Source organism: Contarinia nasturtii, unplaced genomic scaffold (assembly GCF_009176525.2).
Source record: "Contarinia nasturtii isolate CC-2019 unplaced genomic scaffold, AAFC_CNas_1.1 Cnas_scaffold_350, whole genome shotgun sequence".
NCBI classification, from domain to species: Eukaryota; Metazoa; Arthropoda; class Insecta; order Diptera; family Cecidomyiidae; genus Contarinia; species Contarinia nasturtii.
The window spans coordinates 2,292,132-2,312,561 of record NW_022197705.1 but is presented as its reverse complement, the minus strand read 5'-3'; the positions used below and the strand labels follow the sequence as shown (position 1 = coordinate 2,312,561).

Genomic DNA, 20,430 nt, shown 5'->3' with positions numbered 1-20,430 from the left:
TCAACCAATTTCACGTTGGTTTACTCATAATCGAAGCGTATATTTGGAAACAACTTCACGCCAAACTATACATTTCGAAACTCCAACAAGTGTTTTGAAAACAGTTTTTTAGTTTGCTTGTGTCTTATTTTGTTGTTGCATGTCGTATTTTCAAGCTGCTGTAAAATTCACAAGAACAAAATTCGCTAACGACAATAGACAAAAAAAACCGGATTGTCAACGAAATAAGCGTTCGCTCCTTAGTTAAGTGGAATTATTTTTAGTGCTGAATCGAATGAAAAAAAAATGTGAATAACAAAATTTGAAAAAATTCCATACACAAAACAGCAGAGCGTACTTGAGACATATACAAAATATATATCGCATTGATTGAATGACAAGACGTATATATTTAAGTGAATATTACATGCGCGCTACGCTGCATATTTTATATCATCAAAACAAAACGGGAAGAAACGGGAAGAAACGGAAAGAAACGGAATTTATATTCCCCTACAAATAAAAATAATAATTAAAAAGAATCCAATGAAAACAAAAATTCATGCGTGTGGTTAACAGTGCGGAACGCGTTGAATAGTAATAAAAAGAGTGTACAATAGTAAATAGACATACACATCACAATGTCGAAACACGATAAAACGAAAATGAGCAGTGGATTATTTGATATGGTGTTCGGACGACCAAAAACAAAAGGAAGAAGTTATACATCGAATGGTGGACGACCAATATCGGCCGATTCCGATTCATTGGCCGATCCACAAGACTTATATAATGCAATTATGAGACTACCACACGATGAGGTCGACGAAAAATTTGTGGACATTCTTGAGGACATGAACATTCCGAAGGACAAACGTCAACCGCTTTTGGAAAAGTCACTCGACGAAAAACGTGATATGATCTTAATGCATTTCAAAGGTAAATTGCCATTTTTGGTTAGTGGTCGTGTATGCGTCGTGTTTATATTTATTTATGTGGTACAATTCAATGTTAACCATAGAAAGAGATGAGGAAGCAATAATGCTACTATATAAGTATAATATACGGTTAACGCGTTGCGTATGTGATTTATACGCGCCAAAAATATGACGTGATACGCCTCATTTCTTTGCATTTGACTTTATTATTTTTGCGTCGACAAATATCAATAGTGAAAAAAATGAAATTCATTTGATGCATCAACGAATTTGTGTTGTGCGCGATCACATCAATTCTATATATGTATTCCACCTTTGTTCGGGCGCCTGGAATGTCTTTGGTGACGTCATTTTCTTTTATTGTGCTTCTGATTCATGTTAAAAATCGTTTTTATTTTCTATGGCTGGTTTGAATCAATCTGCGTATGTTTCTTAATGTGTGCGTGCGGTGCCATAAAAGAATATATATTATCAAATGTGTGTTGTTGGTGTAAACACCGTGTAGACTGCACGATGCCTCTTGTATTGTGTATATATTTATTCAATTGACATGAATTTATATGAGCATCAAATTTCCATGTGTATTTGACACCAAATTCTTATTAGTTCACATTTTTAAATTGAAAAGCCAAAAAAAAAAGAAAGACATTCGCTTACATTCAACTATGTTTTGTATTACGGCAATACATGATTCTCGTTTAAAACGACATATTCAAGTGTCCACTTGATTGTGGTAAATTATTTGTTTCTTCTTTGCAGCAATTGACTGTTGTACGTGTCGTTGGTTTTCATTGTGTACAATCCATAATGATTATAGCTTGTCGTACAAATACACTCTCTTCCATTCTTCGACTTTTAATATCTTGATGAACCATTTTTTTATTCAAGTTTTTCATTGTAAAGAATGTGCCGAGCTCGCGATAAATACGCTACATTATTATTATGATGTGAACTCGTTATCGCGTACGGATATGTATACATATATATATGTCTGTGTGAAAACGTGCAATTCATAAATTCGAACTCAATGCCTCTTTAGAAGTAAAGAAAATATTATCACTTTTTCAATTTTGCATGGTCAAATAAATAAAATACACACAAATCATATATACATGTGACGACAATTTATTTACAGACGGTAATATCGGTAAACTTTACTTGAAATATGTTCTTTTTTCTACCGTTGAAACGATTCTCACCAAAAATAGCGCCAAGGTTTTGGCATATGCATCTACTTAGCGCAATATTAGTCATGTATTATCGGCGATGGAGTTGTTTTTTGCCAGAATTTTGTTTCAGATTTTATAGATTCTAATTTTGGACTTATAATATTAAAAGACGGTCACTTTAATATTATATTATTTTTTATTGTACAAATAAGGTATTGTACACGTATTGAAATTTTCACTGACGTAAGCTTTTGGCAATATTATATTATCACTTGTGGTTTGTGATTTTCTTGATCATTTTAACAAAAACAATTTCATTGCCAATTGCGGGTGTTAATTTTTTGCTCATACTAATTTTACAATCACAAAAAAAAAAAGAGTCTTATTGCAGTAAGACGAACTTTTCCAAACTGTGATTTATACACATATGTTAATCAACTTTATCTCGGGAAATGAGTTGAAATTAAGTTTTATTACCAAATATTAGATTAGGGTTTCTCATTCCAAAAAAACTCTTTAATACGAAAATAAGAAAATGGCAATAAGTATGTTCACTGATCATCACATCAGTCATTGGGTATTACGGCAGGTGCTTTAAATCGCCACTATCATTTGGAGAACCGATCGAATTCATTGACTTTATTCCACTTTTATTTGTTTAAATTAGATTTACTCTTGCAACCGTTTTCATGTTCAGCTCTATTTAGCCTTGATTTGGAATTTACTGTTCGAAGTGCTGAGATGTTCACAGTTTGTTTGCAATTTAATCTCAGTTAAAATATCTAACCAGCTTGTTTAATTTAAAAAGCTCATCATATTTACTTTCTTTACGACGCAAACGTACACCAAACACAGTGACAGAGGAAAAAAATTGTACATCTTGTAGTGCATTTTATCTATTCAAATGAAAAGACAATTTCATCAAATTGTTTGATTAATAAGGGTAATCATAAACTCCAAAGCGTATAAAAAAAATTATGTAGAAAAATTGGTCGATTTAATGTAAAGATATCATCAAGCGCTGATTCGAGCAATGTGAATGGCAATAAAGGCAATCCAATCACCGGTGAATGAGCAGCAAGAAAGAAAGAACGGTGGCTTACGTGCTGTTTCAATCGTCGAAAGTGAATCTACTGGCGTAAAAAAACAGCCGCGAATATGTTGCATCGTTGCCGAGTGGCACAAGTGATCTATTGAAACATGGATTCATTAAGAATGCAAAACCACGAATTGAAGTATGTCGATCGGTTAATAACGAAAATGCACAAATGTCTTGTATTCGGGCTCTGGCCCGAATTTTTCTCCATAAAACAAGTAGTAAATAGTGTCTTTTTTTAAAAAAACAAAAAATCACAATCATATCTTATGTAGTTCATATTATTCCACGATTGTTTAATTTAAACGTGTTTTTGTTGCATGTTGTAATGCTTGTATTATGACTGCAATAAAAATTAATCTGGAGCTCTGATAAGTTCTGCTCTGTTAAAGATTTTGATATCGCTTTGAATACGATGTTTTAAACGTTACTTGTTTTTTTTCTTCTTTTTTAAATTATAGGAAAATCGTCGCTGGAACATCGGGGTAATTCGAGATTTGAAAAGCCACAAGACTACATCGACTATTTACGTGATAGAGATCATAGTGCGACAAAAATTCACAGTTGTTTGGAGAGTCTGCGTGTTGCACTCACCTCAAATCCATTGAGTTGGATGAAAGAGTTTGGTGAAGACGGAATAAATGAGATCGTAATCCTATTGCAAACCAGTAAACAAAATCGACATTACGAAAAGATCGAATATGAATGCATTCGATGCCTGAAGGCCATAGTCAATAATACATGGGGATTGAATTTGATACTGAAGCCAGAGTCACATGCGGCCATATTTCTGCTCGCAAAATGTATCGATCCGAAAAAATCTCAAACAATGTGCGAAGCAGTGCGATTACTTGCCGGTTTCTGTTTGATATCGGAACGTAATGGATATGAAAAAGTGTTACGAGCCATTTCAATGGCGCATGATGGAGCATTTAAAAATGGTACACGTTTCAAGCCAATCGTTGATGGTCTATTTGCCGAATATGAGAATTCGGATCCAAAACGTGAACTGTGCTGTCACACGCTTATCTTCATAAATACGCTTACAAATACACCAAGTGACTTGAATTTTCGGTTGCATTTAAGATGTGAAATAATGCGAATGGGATTGTATGAACGACTCGATTTATTAACTCAAATCGTGAATACGAGCAATAATGAAAATCTCACAAAACATTTCAATCTATTCAATGAGATTCGAGAGGATGACTTCGAAGAGTTCAGTCAGCGATTCGACAATGTGAGATTAGAAATGGATGACATGAATGATTGTTTTGAAGTTCTTAAGAATCTTGTGGTTGAGACCAGCGCCGAACCATATTTACTATCAATTCTACAACATTTGTTGTACATTCGTGACGATCATCTTTATCGGCCAGCGTATTTTCAATTGATCGAAGAATGCGTTTCGCAAATTGTTTTGCATAAAGCCGGATGTGATCCGAATTTTGAGAGTCGAGATTTTCATATCGATACATCGGTATTATTGGACGACCTTGTGGAAAGATCACGAGCAAAAGAAACAATGAAAATCGAAGAGTAATAATAAGAAATAGATTCCATTCTGGTGTACAATTCTGATCCATTCTATCGATTCTTTTTCCATTTTTTCTTTTTCTGATTAACTCTAGGTACGATAAGAAATTGGAAGTGCTTGAAACGGCTCGACAAGAAGCTGAAGCCCGTGCACAAAATCTCGAAGAGAAAATACGAGAATATGAGGCAACCGGTGTTATGCCTCAGAAAACATCCAAATTACCACAAGTCAACATTCCACCGCCACCACCGATGCCCGGAATGAAAGCTGCACCAGGTAAGATATCTAGCTATTTGACATCGTTGAATGGAAGAATTATGGTTTGTTTCTCTTTATATAAAAAAGGATCTGCTATGCCGCCACCACCGCCACCAATGCCTGGCATGAATGGATCGGCTGCTCCACCTCCGCCGCCACCTCCTATGCCGGTAAGTATATTTATTTAGCAAAAATCAATTGTTCGTAGCACTTGAATTCACACTCTTTATGGAAATTTTTCATATGAAACCAGAAGAATATGTATTGACGTGAAATTTGAAATTAAAAGAGTGTGAATTGAATGAATAGATATTTTTTGGTGTCTATAAGGTATGCTGAATATGCATGAAAAGATTAAGTTGTATTATTATTTCAGGGTATGGGAGCCTTGCGACCTCCAGCTGGAAATGCCCCTCCACCGCCCCCAATGCCTGTAAGTGCACTACGGTTACAGCAAACATTATGTGAACCAACACTTTCTATGACAATATCTAACTTTCTTATTTTCATTGATTTTGCTACAGGGAATGGGACCTCCACCACCGCCAATGCTTCGAATGCCAAATGCTCCACAAGTAAATACATTGCCACATTATCTAAAGCCGAAAAAGAAATTCGATGCCGATGGTCCGATGAAACGTGCAAACTGGAAGGCAATCATTCCACAAAAATTATCGGAAAAAGCATTCTGGGTCAAGTGTCAAGAAGATAAACTGGCATCTGAAGATATATTTGCTGGTCTAGCATCGCGATTCTCATCGAAACCGATCAAAAAAGCCGACAAAGACTCCGTCGACAAGCCAAACAATGCCAAAAAGAACATAATTGACTTACGCGTTCTCGATGGAAAATCGGCTCAAAATATTTTAATTTTATTGGGCGGCTCCCTAAAGCATTTATCACATGATCAAATCAAACAATGCATACTTCGTTGTGATACATCAATTCTAAACTCAAACATAATCCAGCAGCTCATTCAGTATCTACCACCACCGGATCAGCTGAAGAAATTACAAGAGATCAAAAATACGGGCGACGAATTGTCGGGTGCCGAAAAATTTGCGGCCACACTTGGTGAGATCAAGAGACTTGTGCCGCGTTTGCATAGCATCAATTTTAAGTTAAGTGTCGGTGATATGGTTCAAGATGTTAAACCAGATATCGTAGCCGGCACAGCGGCCTGTGAAGAGGTGAAAACGAGTAAAAAGTTTGCAAAAATTCTGGAATTAATATTGTTATTCGGCAACTACATGAATTCGGGATCGAAAAATGGTCAGGCATTTGGTTTTGAAATTTCCTTTTTAACAAAATTAACGAATACAAAAGATCTGGACAACAAGCACACACTTTTACACTATATGGTCGAAACGATTGAGAACAAATTTCCAGAACTATTGAATTTTGGCGAAGAATTACCGCACGCAGAGCGAGCTGCACGTGTTAGTTTGGAAAATATTCAAAAGACAATGCATCAAATGACTACCTCATTGAAAAACTTAAAGTCCGATTTGGAGAATAGCAAAGTGCCACAGTCGGCCGATGATAAATTTGTTGACGTAATGGGTGATTTTGCCACCCAGTGTAACGATCAAGTCGAAGTATTAGTTAAAATGAAGAACAAAATGGAAAGTCACTACAAAGAGGTTGGCGAATATTTTGCATTTGACACGAACAAATATCCAATGGAAGAATTCTTCTCTGATATCAAAACGTTTAAGGAGCTATTCATGCAAGCGTATAAGGATAATGTGAAAATTCGCGAAGAAGAAGAGAAAGCTCGACGAATTCGTGAGGCACGTGAACAGTCACAACGTCATGTACAGGATCGACAGCAACGAAAAGTTGCTCTCGTCGATATGGATTCGGCACAAACACAAGAAGGCGTGATGGATCATCTCTTAGCAGCTTTACAATCCGGCTCAGCATTTGGAAATAGAGATCAACGTCGACAACGTGGACAACGGCCAGCTGGCGCAGAACGACGTGCACAGTTGAGTCGAAATCGATCAAGAACGAGAGTTATTCCAAATAATTATGTGGCTGCAACTTAATTTGCATCAGATCATTAATAATAATTAAATTTAATTAATTGAACATTTTTCACTCAAATTTCTATACACATATGTATTTGTACAATTGTCAAAAGTTAATAATTCCATGATTTTATACGTATCGATTCGATGTGCTGTATTTTTTTTTACAAATGCCCATGAAACAAATGTACTATATGTATATATATATATAAAAAAAGAAAGACAAACTTGCAATTGCATCGTTATTTAGTCGTCAAAAAATCAAAATGATTTATAATTTTATTTTTTTTACTGAAATGAAATGTAAACATTTCCAAAATTGATTTTTATACAAAAATTAAGAAAAGTAAAGAAAATACATCAATGCAAAAAAAAAGCCAAAAAACAATCTTATTTATATTTTTTATAGATGCTCAAGACAAAGACACCCAAAATAAGTTCATAACAATGGTGAGATTTAAAAAATGCATCGTTTTTTAACGTATGAAGAATCGTAAAACGAAACCATTCAATACGTAACCATTGACATTTATTATTGTGACAGTTCGTCACTTACGTACACCACTATACACTATCAAAATTGCTCATCCTAATCAATCTGTAGAGAATACATTTTTTTAAAAAGTAAAACAGTATTTTTCATTTAAAATCCAAAAGCGAAACCATTTACAATCTATTAATCAATTGACCTATTCCAAACCGTCTAACAAAGATTGATTTTTGCCTCACGCAGACCATTTGGTATTGACAAAGCCATTTTTCGCTTTTGACATACTAAAAATAGTCCATAAATGTGTCAAAACAGCAGTACAGTGTTTTTGTTTTTGTTTGTTCGCTTTACAATGCTCAGCAAATCTAATACAAGCCAATGGTTTGATGCCCTTTAGAGTATTTTTTTAATAAGGTCATCAACACAAATACAAAACAAAAAGCAACAACACCAAACAGGTGTAAACCAAACTAATGACCAGTATTTGAAGTATTGCCCGGGCCTCAATCATTTCTGCTGGACTTTGTGCAAATGTATTTTTTGTGATAAGCCAACAAACGACAACTTGCTCTTATTTTTTTTTATTTACGTGCAATTCATCAAATGAGTTAGACGAAATGGCCGACTATATTATTTCAAACGAATTTAAAACGATGGAGGAAATCTGGGACGATTTACTGCGACTCCATTGGGACTATTTAGATACAGAGGAAAATATGGAAAAATTAAAAATGAGACGCAAACTAGAAGGTATGGTATTGTCGATATTTGCGACCTGGCACAAAATAAACCCATTTATTTCATACAGACGAATTGAAGGAGTTCTTGAGCATCGTTCAACATGATCGAAAATTCTTCCTGACCGAAACGGCACACGTCTTCAAGCAATCCGTTCTACAATTGGGTCAGTTTTCCGCCTATAAGGCTCTAATCGGATTCGAAGCAATTAGTCAGTATGCAAATAATCTCTTTCGGAAACCGTGGAGGAAGGAGTATAGATGCATCAAAGTAAAATCACAATCTTAATTCAGAGTGTATTGTGTAATGTAATAAATTCGTATTTCGTTTTGTGTGTGCAGTTGTATTCGGGATATTATCACCATGAAGTGAAGGCCAATCTAATTGATGCAGAGAAAATGTTCGAAGCGATGGGATATAATTTGTTGCCAAATCACACTTTAATTTTGGAAGGTCCGATTTGTCCGGATCAAGTAACCAATGTGTCTAGAGATGCAATGACTGCTTATGTCGAATGCCAAGTAATTTATCGAATTTTTTCACAACATTCTTCCTATGTTGACTTAATCCAACTTCACTTCTCAGATAATGAAGCAAATATTTCAAGGTTTGATTGCAATGCAAGTACAAACAACATGGCAAGAAATATTCGAGTTCCGTGAAACCCATACAGGTAAATTCAAAACCGTTGGAGTATAAAGCCGAGCTGCTAATGGCACCGAAGAAGTCCAAGCACTCAATAGTATTCCATAAAATTTGAGTGCCCGCACCTCTGTGGCGCCTATAATAACAGCTCTGGTATAAAGAAATGAATCGCTTATAATAAAAGTAGTGAATGAGAAAAAGTGAAAATAAAAGTCGAACATAAAGTTTTTTTTATATAGACAAAATCCATACAAAAAAAACTTTATGTTCGACTTTTATTTTCACTTTTTCTCATTCACTACTTTTATTCTAAGCGGTTCAAATAAACAAAATCATGTGGTTTAAATTTCCAGGTACTGCATCTCAAGCAATAAAAGCAATGGCATATACAATTGAAAAGCGACGTCATCGAAAAGATAGGCAATACGGTATGAACTGTTGATAAAAGTAAAACCATTTATATCTGAACTAGAACTTTCATGTGCATTACCATAACAAAACCATTCACAATTTGCATTTCATTCATTTTGTATACTTTATCATAAATCAGAGAGTGCGTATTCAAATATAGCACCGCCGGCACCTACGCCGCTCACCCAACCAGTATATAGTTCAATATGTAATGCCACATCATCGGCACATAGTCAAATTGCACATTGTAATAATCAGCGTCATGTAGTGTCATCGCTAACATCAAAATCAGCTTGTAGTGCATTTTGTTCACCGTCCGTTGCAAATTGTTCGAATAATTGTGGTGCGATGAAATATTGCAATCAATATCATTCATCGATTCCACATTCAAAATCACTCGATCATTATAATGAACCGCCGAAATTTTTGGAACATCACAATGTTTCACGTCATTCATTTGATCAACCGTTTTCATCCAATTATAAAAATTATGATTGTACAGATGGAATACATACGGCTGTTGCAGCTGCCGCAGCAGCAACCCTTGATCGCAACAATGGCTATCACAGGGGAATGTATCATCAACCGGGCATGTACAGTGCATCTAGCAATCGATATCCTTTGCAGGCGACGATGGCATTTCCAGATCATCATTATTCACAAGTTGGCGGCTATGAGCGTGGCGAAAATTTTGTTGAAACAACTTGTTGCCATCAAAATCCACATTATGAATGTCTGAATAATTTTAACAGTCGCACTTCAATACAGAAATCAAAAAATGGTGCTACGGACTATAGCAACTGCAATTTTACAAAGTAAATCGTTTTTATTTCGTATTCGCTTCGACGTATTCTATCCATTTAAGATAAAATGTGTAATTTGTTGGAAAATAAAGTTTTTTTCTTCTCTCATAAGCATTAAATACCTTGCATTGTCATCGAAATGCACAAACTCCTTGTTTTAAGCTCTGGCCCAAATTCGTGTCCATAGAAAATGCAGTAAATAGTGTCTCATTTAAATACACTATTTAATTTCATCATTTGAATGGTATTCGAGGATATTTGCATCACGGTATGGTTAACAAATTTAAGGTAAGACGACTTTGCTTTGGCGAACAAAAAATTCAATTAATAACGATAATTAATTAAAACCAAATGATGTTGCAATGATATTTTGTAACAATCGAACCACCAATCGTTTAATATTCTCAAGATGCTTCTATTGCTATGATCAAAGAGTCTACAGCGTTTTTTAATTCAGAAAAAAAAAAATTCTCCGTTTCCTTACTACACTTATCCAAATGAAAAAAAAAAACGAAATGACTTCAAAATATCGTGACGATAGACAAAGCCAAAACATATTCAAAGGCACAGAACACAAAAAGATATGTGCCCTCCATGGCTGCACAAATGCACAAGAAAGTCACATTCAACCTAATTGACATGGGACCGCGAAAGAGAACGTACAAATATGCGACAACGAAGCAGACAAAATGCATGTATACGAACACTTTCAGTTCGGTCAATTGCAACCAGTTTTTATGTTGATGCTTGTTCAATAATTTATGGCATTTTCACTATAGCATTAAATGCATTGACTTGAGTTTGCAAGCTGTCGATGCATCTTGTTAGCTATGCATCTCCCAAACATGAAAAATATTGAATGCCGAGACCACGACTATGCAATTGAAACTTTGTAGTTACATGCTCATTTTCAACGAGATCTAATGCCTTTAACGCTAATACGCAATCTTTATTGAATGGAAGTAAATTGTAGATACATTGACTTTCCTGAAATGTAAATTTTGCTACCTGTATCTGATACACACAACGAAATGAATCAGCTTTGCGTGTGGAATTGATTGACCATTTGCGTTAGTTCCTAGTGAAATCAAACGCATTTTTATGGTATGGCATGAAATGGATGCAATTTTATGTGGACAAAATACAAATCCAAATGACGTAACAGCAACAAATCAGTGTGCATCGGTTGAAAATTGAAGCTTTATTGGCTCAATCGGTTCCCCCGAAAACAACATTAGATGTACAAATGCAGCGATGCGATAAAGGTAAACACAACACACCATGATTATTGTAATTTGAGCGTTTGATGCAAGTCAATTCGAATTATTGTCTCGTACATTTTTAATCAAGCATATTTAAGATGGGCCATTTCAAGTAAAACTTCTTTTATCCTTTTCGAAATAAAATTTTCTTGATTTTTTTTTTGATTGTATTTTTAGAGTTTTGATGTTAGCCGCTATGGGATTGGGTGCATTGTATTTATTACATTTATTAGCACAAGATTACATGAAAATTCGAAAACCAGCTGCTAAACTTGCGAAATTTCTTCTATCGAAAAGAGACTTGGACGCGGTGAGCCATATCATTATATATTTTTCGCGGAATTAAAACGGTTACGAATCCAATATCATGTAAAGAGTTCAATTACCAATTAAGTAAATTAGTGTTAATATAGGTGAAGTTCAAAATCAACATAAAAAGATCGCATAAATCGTCGGCGAATCGATCAATCAATATTATGTTGATTAGTATAATAATAGCAATGTTAGCCGTTGTAAAGATGTTCAGTATTCAGTGTGTAGCGCCGTCGGCAAAATGTGATTTTCTTACATTCAAGTGTTACTACATGAATTGCAGCATTGCTACTTACTGCACTTTCTACACACTTCGTAACCGTCAAGATTATCAACCTACTCGAATGGAAAAAGAGCTCTGTTCATAGATTGAATGACACGATACGCCAAACGTATACTAAAATTAGATACATGTTGCCACTATTTTTGTGGTTTCTTTTGCGCGACGGACATAATTACGATTGCAAGTTCAATAAACTGCCCGTCCAGACGGAACAAGCGAGGCGTTCATTTTACTTTTGTTTAATGCAATTTTATTTTTCTATTTTCAAGGTCGAAAAATTTGAAATCGACTGGGATCGAGTACTAAACAATGACCCATTGAAATGTGCCCGATCGTTAATTTGTCAAATAGTAGCTGGAACTGAAAAGACCAACGAAGATGCCATAATAATAAATCATTTAGTAGAGTAAGTTGTAATTGAAAACACACTTGTAAAGATGCAACAAAAAAGAGAGTGAAATCATCTATTTCAGATACGCAATGACGACGGGCGTGCCAAAAGAAATCGAATTAGCATATACTCGTGGCAAAAGTTCGGTGAAGTCGTTTGAACTGTGTTATAAACATTATCCATATTGTCCATATTCAGCGCGCACAATGTTAAAGGTTTTACAAATTTATACATACATTTTTGGTGGATAAAGTACCAAATTTATTTCATAATTAATTGATTTATAATTAGAACAAACTGTTATTCTCTGTTTGCGATAGTTGAATGGATTTTTTTTAAAACAAAAATAACATTAAAATTCAACAAAACATAACGATTTTGGTGTTTTTTTTTGCTTGAAATTTCGCTGATTCAGTTTAATTTTGTCGTCAAAAACTCATATACAGAAAAAAAAGAATACATCAGAATGTTGTCAGTCTACGTCAGTCGTTGTTGTTACCACTACTGTTGCTTTAATCGTTTAGAATTTGTAAACATCGCAGTAATTTTGACAGCTAGACGAATGACAAGTGGAAAAATGTAATGGTATGCGTTATTTCGCTTTTTTTTTATTTCAAACCGATGTACGTGATTAGTGCTACGAATAAGTGATCTGCGAACGACGAATGATAAAAAAGAAAATAAGCAAAAATATACAAATACATATTGAGCCATAGTCGTACGATAGCCAATTCTAAGCATCGACAACGTTTTTTTTTGTTCATTCGCAAATCGCAAAAAGAACGTCTGTTGTTTACTTGTCCCTTGTGTACGTAATAGTGTTGATTGCATCGCACGAGAACGAAATTATTCGCAAAGATTTTGATTTAAATTGAAATTTTTTTTACTTTCAACGCATAAACACAATATTAGCATTGGACATTGTTTGATATTTCAAAGCCGCTAAATCTCTGTTTATAACCACAAAAAAAAAAGTTGAATTTTTGAGATGGAAAAGAAATTTCGTTACGATTGTGTGTGTTAGGTTTTTTCCCTCTGTTCTTCTGTCAAAATTGTTGCGAAAAAAAAATTAAGTCGAGTGTAGAGTGAATTGATATTCAAAAATAGATGAATAATGTTTTTGATCGATGGTGCTCAATTCGCAGCACATCATGTTACGTAAATGAAATTATTTGTTCATTCTTAGTTGCAATATTTTTATTTTCTGAGCTTTTTCATCTCAATTGACAGAGGCCGAGGGAGAGAAAGAAAGAAAGAGTGAGAGTGTGAGTGAGTAAAACATTTTTTTTGTGTGTCATGTGTATGTGTGCAATAAATTTCATCATATTTTCATTTTTCCTTTCATCGTTGTTTTGTTTTGTAGATTTATTTTGCATTGCCAAAGGTGAATTAGTCGTAAAACTTTGGGATGCATATAAGGAATAAAAAGAATGTGCCGATTTTATAAGTAGAAACTATTTCACTGCTCATGATAAACACATTTTTTGAAGAAAATTCTGTGTCGAGTGCAAAGTCTATGTAAATTACCTTACGAACATAAAAACAAATGAAAGTGATTTGTTGACACTTATTACACATCTTACTTTGGATCTAAACAATATGACGAAAAAGAAACAATTTTAAACATTGAAAATCCATGAGAAGAGAATATAAAAAAATAGTATACAATTTGGTAAAAGTGAGAAAGACATAACAGCAGCAACGACAACGACAGCAGCGATCAAGACAACAACAACCGCAAATAAATACTGACTGCGATTTGGTTTTACAAAATAGGACACAATTTTAAATGATTGCATTGCACAATTTGAAGAATATAAATTATGACACAACGTGAACGTGATACAATCATTCACTTGCTTGCCGGAGGGTAAGTTTTATCGGATTAAGCATGTATTTCATCCATATGAAATAACGTGAAATAACGTGAAATAACATCGTTTGTACGTCACGACTTTTGTATGGATGAACTCGTGTACTGTGTGTCGGTGACTAACCTAAAAAAAATGATTGCGATTGTTTTGAATGCACCGGGTGTGCTATAAATACGATTACGTAAATAAATCACATTTGTATGTTCATATTGATCGAATAGATTTGCTGGTACAGTTGGAGCAATTGTGACTTGTCCACTTGAGGTAGTCAAAACTCGGTTGCAAAGCTCATCACCATTTTATCCATCGCCTATATTAGACGCTGCACAAAAAGTAACCACAAATGCTGCACAATTCAAAGGAACATCGCAAAAACGCGACATTTGCACATCTATTCTGCGAAAACGCTCACAAGTCAGTGTCAGTACATTTATGTTATTCGATTTTTCACCATTGATCAGATAATAAATTCATATTTTTTCTTCGCTGTATATTTCACAGATTTTAACCATATCGCAGTGCGGAATATCTTCTAGTTCACAATCGATTAGTATTTGGCAATGTTTAAAGTAAGTGAATTTTACGATTGTACTCAAACTCAAGATAAAGACAATTTTATTGCCATGACTTTTGATATTCTTCATATGATGTCGGATGAATAACTGAAAATGAAAATGATTTAACGAATTTCACTTTCTGCACTCACGTATTGGGACTTTTCTGTAAGCCAGAGATTCGTTATCGTTAAATCACTTTCATTCTCAGCTATACAAATTTAAAATCACATGATCTTATTTATTATTTTTCAGATACATAGTCAATACGGAAGGCTCGCGAGCTTTATTTAAGGTAAACAAAAAATATTTCATCATCAAATTATGCAAGTTATAATAGATACGATTGGTATTTTATTTCAGGGACTCGGTCCAAATATTGTTGGCGTTGCCCCGAGTCGGGCCATATACTTCTGTGCCTACTCCCAAACAAAAACGTCACTTAGCTCTTTACAGTAGTGTATCAAATTCATCCTTAACAATCACTTTGTTTATCATTTAAATTTTAATTTAATATTTTAATTTTTGTTGCTTTTTTAGCAATTTATCAGTCGATTCACCAATCGTTCATATTTTATCTGCATCTTGTGCTGGTTTTGCTGCGGCCACGGTAATCATTCACGAAATTGAAATTTAAAAAAAAACTGTCATTAATGAATAAAATATTACAGGCAACAAATCCAATATGGTTTGTAAAAACGCGTCTTCAACTCGATCACAATTCGGAGGTAAAAATGACACTCAGAGAATGTGTGAGAAAAATTTATCGCACATCAGGCATTATTGGATTTTACAAAGGAATTACAGCTAGCTATGTGGGAGTATCAGAAACAGTCATCCATTTTGTTATCTATGAAGCAATTAAGGCTAAAATTGTAAGTTGTTTTTCCTTTTTTCTATTAATAATAATAATAAAATATTATTATTATTATTATTCTTAGAGTTTCAAAGATAGGAAGCCAATTTATTTTATCAATTATTATTGTTTTTTTTTCTTCGCATTTAGAATAATCTGCGACGAACACATCCGGCCGATGGTAAGACTTCTCGTGATTTTGTAGAATTTATGGGAGCTGGTGCCGTTTCAAAAACGGTGGCTTCGTGTATTGCCTATCCGCATGAGGTAGCACGAACTCGACTACGTGAAGAAGGTAATAAATACCGTTCATTTTGGCAGACGCTATTTTTGGTTTGGCGTGAAGAAGGCAAAGCCGGTCTCTACCGGTTAGTATTACCCACTATTTTAATATAGTGCCTACATCAATAAGTCTGAATGTGAATTTGATTTTCTTTTCTTGCAGAGGTCTTGCAACGCAGCTAGTTCGCCAAATTCCAAACACGGCGATTATGATGTCTACTTACGAATGTGTTGTATATATATTAACTAGGCATTTTAATAATGAATTCTACGATGCCTGAAATTGCGAACGCAACCAAATTGAAAGGAATTTCGAAAACTCGAGTTTTCTGAGTCTCTGTGCTAGACTCTTACGCGGTTCAAAGACAAAAAACTTAAAATGTAACTTATTTATTGGGCCACATGATTTATAGCTCCAACAAATATTAGTCAATTCCACTCGCAAACCGATGCAACATCAGTTTAAATGAAAATATAAAAAAAAATTGCTAGCTCTTTCTGCGGTCTGATAGATTCGATAAAATATTTTGTCTTTTTTTAATAAAAAAAAAAACCTGTGTGTTGACTCCGGTTGACTCCATTATTGGAAACCAATTGAAAATCCGCTCGTTGTGCTTATCACTTGCGCACACTTTTGTTTTGTTGTAATAATAGTAATATAAACGTTGATTCTTGTCATTAAAAAAAGCAAAATCTATTTTCATGAGAAGGAAATAAAAACAAAACTAAATCATTAATGTTTAGGCGACTTTTGTCTTTTATTTTTTTAAAATGCATTTTTTCCTCCTTTTTTTATGATTTAATCATGATGTGATATCAACAATGGGTATGAAATGTATGTTATATGCTATACACAAAAAAAACTGATGCAATTTCGATGGAATAATATCATATTAGTGGCGATTCTGTATAAAGTTAGATTTTGATCAGAATCAACCGAAACCGATTATATCCATCTGAATGTGATTTTTAAATGAATAGTGTTGTTTTTTTTGCGTGAGTTTTGTATTAGTAGAGAATGTGATTCGAAATGTTTACATTGCGCTTATAACTGCTTTGGCGATGTCGTTGATTTTCTCGAATCCATATTGTTGTTGCACACTCATATTGCTACGCATTTGATCCATAATTTGATCCGCACTGATGATAAATGCACTTATGATTGTGGCATGTGGCGTATTCAAAAGATTGCCAATTGCACGATATGTGCGATACAATGCTTCAGCATCTGCATTCCACAGCAAAAAATCGATGATTGTTTCGGTAATGTGTTGACATTGAGTTTGATCTGCGTGAGCCATCTGAACGATTGTTAAATTTAGCAACAATGTTGCAATGGCAATTTGTAGATTTGCGCTTCCCTTTTTTGTGGTGCTCACCGCAACCAAGACATTGGCCAAACAACTGTCAATGTGACTACGACCATATGAATGACCTAATCAATCCGAAATTTATTAAAATATTATTTGAAGTTTTTTGTGAAGTTGTGTTGGAACAATCTAGATATTTACCTAACATATTTGATAGTGCGCGAATTGACATCAGTTGATTAGCTGGTGGAATGCCAACATTCTGAATGATAATATTCAAAACATCTGGTGTAATCAATTCGGTACAACTAGTTTCATCGCAAACAGCCAAACGGAAAATATCCAAAACGGGAAACAGTCTTTCTGCAATTGGTCAAACAGAAAAATGTACAGTCATTGAGTACACGCTAGAAAGTCATTGTTCAAATTACCATTCGGCCATAGAAGAAGCTTCTTCATTACGACAATCGATTCAGAAGATGAAAAATCCTGAGAAGAAACGAGAAGGTATATGATTAAAACCCGAAAAAAATCGTTTAAAAACACAAAAAATGCATACATTTTGGGCAAGTTTAATAACTTCTTCCAATTCTTTATCTGATACTTTCAACGTTTCATCTACCATATTATTAAATTCTCTGAAAATGAAAATAATCAATTAAAAATGCGCAAGAGATTTGTAATAAATTGGTGCTCACTTTAGTTTAGCCAAGACTTTCGTTGGATCGCAAGTAGTAAGGGCAGTATATTCACTGTATGGAAAATGCTTAACAGCAGTGGATGATGTCGTTGTATGACTGCTGGCACCTGTAAATGGATCCAAATTTTGTCCGGTCGATCGTGGAACAAAATTCACCGGAACCGATGCACTTTGTGTTGTATAACTTGAAGCGCCGGTGAATGGATCAACATTTCCAGCGCTCGTATTAAAACCGCTACCAGATCCTGGAATGTAACGGCCACCCCCTGTGAATGGATCTTGATATGCACTGGTCGATGCAAGACTTTCAACAACTGGAGCATTACCGGAATTTTGGATAACAAAGTTTGCAACTTGATCCAAATATACTTGCGGTAGATCGTTTTTGTGAATGAATTTCTGTGCGGCCATCCATGGATCTTCGCCTCGATTGTACGGTAATTTCAAAGCTGGCATACCTTCAGCAATATCAACCGAAAACACAAAATCATATTCTTTTCCTTCGTACATTGCACTCCTCGATATGGTGGCGCCACCTTGTCCTCCGGTGACCTCACCTTGATCTTCCCATTTACCTTCAACCCACTTGTGGGCCTTGATTATACCGTCTGCTTGTCGAATCATTATCGTATGTCCCTCATATTTTCCTTTTTTCTTTAATTCATCTTCACCGGGTAGCGTATTAACGTGCACATCACCTATCGTCTTTTTTATATCACGAATGCGAACATCAACATTTGCTTTGAATGTCTCCAATATCGTTTCATTGGCCATTCGACTTGGATCTTTTGTGAAAACTCGCACCACACTGTCACTAGTGCCAGTAACAATATCACCATTTTTCATGCATGCGACGGTCCACACTGAATTAGCCGGTAGTGTTTTCTCTTCACCTAGCTGTCCATCGAAATTCCACATTCGTATTGTTGAATCTTCACCACATGTTATAAAAACATTTTCGCCTAAGCCATATACGAATGCCATATCATAAATGAAGCTTGTATGTCCAGATAATGTTTTAATGCATTCGCCGTCGGCATTCCAAAACTTAATGTTTGCATCATTTGAAGCGCTAATTATTGAATCGTCTGGCAAAGCCAACAGACCACGAACACAATCCGTATGGCCTTTTAATACTTTAAGCTTTTCACCTCGACTATTCCAATAGACGATCGTTCGATCGGCTGACCCCGTTACAAATTTTCCAGATTTTAGAACGCAAACTGACCATACGGTCGCTTCATGACCTTCTAATTTAAGCGGTGCTTCAGACTCACCATTGGCGCCAATTTTCCATACGATTGCCGTTTTATCCCAACTACCGCTTATGAATGTTCTTTTTTCATTCCCCGGTGCCATTGCACTTACTATCATTTTTTCCGACAAAAGAAGAAAGAAGTTAAATTTTAATTATATCGTTAAACATACCATTTGACATACCGTTCTCTTTGTGATTTTTTAGTACGGTGAATGGTACCAATGTACCGGCGGCATATACACAAATTGTCGAGTCATGGCTACCTGTACAAATCCAATTGTCGTCTTCCAAAATACAAATGCTGGTTACATAATGTTTATGGTTTGTCAACGTTGATTGTTCATCATATGATGTTCTGTTTCACAAGGAAAATGATAGCGATGTCAACGGATGAAAAATGATAACCCATGATGTCTTACCCATTGTATTGCCAGACTTTGGCGGTTGCATCACGCGAGCCGGAAACAATATAGCTATCGGCTGTTGCCAATGCTCGAACATCACCTGAATGCCCCAGTAATTCAGCATTCAATTTATAATCGTCTAAACTCATGGTTTATTGCTATTCCAATAAATGCAATCAATAAACACTGACCTTAAATTAGACGAACATACAAAAAATAAGGTTAACTTTCTTCGGTGATTCAGCAAAATTGAATGATTTTCAATTTAAATTTAAAAAACAAATTAAAGAAAAAAAGATAATACTTTGCTTGAAATTGTCGTTTTGTATCTGTCAAATAATTTTTACACAGACTAGATTTTTTATTTTTCGATTTTGTTCGTTTCGATATAGGTAAAAAAATTGTTACAATTAAATTTGCGACGAAACGATGGTATATACAATTGGCGTTTGACATTTATTTTAGCGCCGACCAATTTGACGTTTACGTTTACGTATGACATTTGCATCTATGTTGAATTTAAAATTGCAATTGGTGAATATTAAACAATTTCAAATGTTTTCGATTCGAATTTTTTTTTTCTGCACCATCAAAAATTCATTCGACTCATTCTTTGAATCGAAGATTTTATTTCGAAATGAAAAAAATGCATTAATTATTGCAGGATTCCGGAGAAATGAATTGTAACTGAAGAGAGGAAAGACAAAACCGAAAATCTCTACAAAGTGTGCAAAAATTCTCCACGACAGCATCATATCATCAACTTGTACGAATTTCAGACAAGCGCAAAATTGCCGACTCTTGCTGTAACATGCGGTATGTATAAGAGAGTCAAGAATGAAAATGC

At 34.8% G+C, this 20,430-nt stretch overlaps 5 protein-coding genes across 12 annotated transcripts; 4 read left to right on the top strand and 1 right to left on the bottom strand.

The window, feature by feature from the left end:
• Window positions 1–108: 108 nt before the first annotated feature.
• On the top strand, window positions 109–7,217 carry LOC116338292 (protein diaphanous). Its single transcript, XM_031763433.1, has 6 exons — window positions 109–918; window positions 3,644–4,721; window positions 4,814–4,995; window positions 5,065–5,147; window positions 5,354–5,410; window positions 5,502–7,217. The coding sequence occupies exons 1-6, from the start codon at window positions 621–623 to the stop codon at window positions 7,026–7,028; spliced, it is 3,225 nt and encodes a 1,074-aa protein (XP_031619293.1). The 5' UTR covers window positions 109–620; the 3' UTR covers window positions 7,029–7,217.
• Window positions 7,218–7,561: 344 nt separating this feature from the next.
• On the top strand, window positions 7,562–10,216 carry LOC116338011 (protein tamozhennic). 2 transcript variants are annotated; one of them, XM_031763033.1, is made up of 6 exons: window positions 7,562–8,250; window positions 8,309–8,508; window positions 8,580–8,759; window positions 8,824–8,911; window positions 9,237–9,311; window positions 9,797–10,216. In XM_031763033.1, exons 1-6 carry the CDS (start codon window positions 8,118–8,120, stop codon window positions 10,111–10,113), a joined length of 993 nt encoding a protein of 330 aa, XP_031618893.1. In that variant the 5' UTR covers window positions 7,562–8,117; the 3' UTR covers window positions 10,114–10,216. The 2 variants fall into 2 exon arrangements, with proteins under 2 accessions (XP_031618893.1, XP_031618892.1); XM_031763032.1 differs by having other exon boundaries at window positions 9,434–10,216.
• Window positions 10,217–11,386: 1,170 nt separating this feature from the next.
• On the top strand, window positions 11,387–12,606 carry LOC116338234. Its single transcript, XM_031763362.1, has 4 exons — window positions 11,387–11,471; window positions 11,537–11,669; window positions 12,224–12,360; window positions 12,428–12,606. Exons 1-4 carry the CDS (start codon window positions 11,458–11,460, stop codon window positions 12,594–12,596), a joined length of 453 nt encoding a protein of 150 aa, XP_031619222.1. The 5' UTR covers window positions 11,387–11,457; the 3' UTR covers window positions 12,597–12,606.
• A 368-nt stretch (window positions 12,607–12,974) lies between these two features.
• On the top strand, window positions 12,975–16,659 carry LOC116337949 (mitochondrial carrier protein Rim2). Of its 7 annotated transcripts, none has more exons than XM_031762933.1 (11): window positions 12,975–13,360; window positions 13,576–13,614; window positions 13,709–14,215; window positions 14,441–14,639; window positions 14,721–14,788; window positions 15,029–15,068; window positions 15,137–15,228; window positions 15,314–15,383; window positions 15,445–15,648; window positions 15,780–15,997; window positions 16,075–16,659. In XM_031762933.1, exons 3-11 carry the CDS (start codon window positions 14,169–14,171, stop codon window positions 16,190–16,192), a joined length of 1,056 nt encoding a protein of 351 aa, XP_031618793.1. In that variant the 5' UTR covers window positions 12,975–13,360; window positions 13,576–13,614; window positions 13,709–14,168; the 3' UTR covers window positions 16,193–16,659. The 7 variants fall into 7 exon arrangements, with proteins under 7 accessions (XP_031618793.1, XP_031618792.1, XP_031618791.1 ...); XM_031762932.1 differs by having other exon boundaries at window positions 12,975–13,503; window positions 13,576–13,610; XM_031762931.1 differs by having other exon boundaries at window positions 12,975–13,503.
• Window positions 16,645–20,032, bottom strand: LOC116337948 (phospholipase A-2-activating protein). Its single transcript, XM_031762929.1, has 8 exons — window positions 19,888–20,032; window positions 19,599–19,774; window positions 19,362–19,534; window positions 17,920–19,288; window positions 17,781–17,859; window positions 17,653–17,710; window positions 17,423–17,584; window positions 16,645–17,346 (listed from the first exon to the last, which is right to left on the bottom strand). The coding sequence occupies exons 2-8, from the start codon at window positions 19,730–19,732 to the stop codon at window positions 16,946–16,948; spliced, it is 2,376 nt and encodes a 791-aa protein (XP_031618789.1). The 5' UTR covers window positions 19,733–19,774; window positions 19,888–20,032; the 3' UTR covers window positions 16,645–16,945.
• Between the last annotated feature and the right edge of the window lie 398 nt (window positions 20,033–20,430).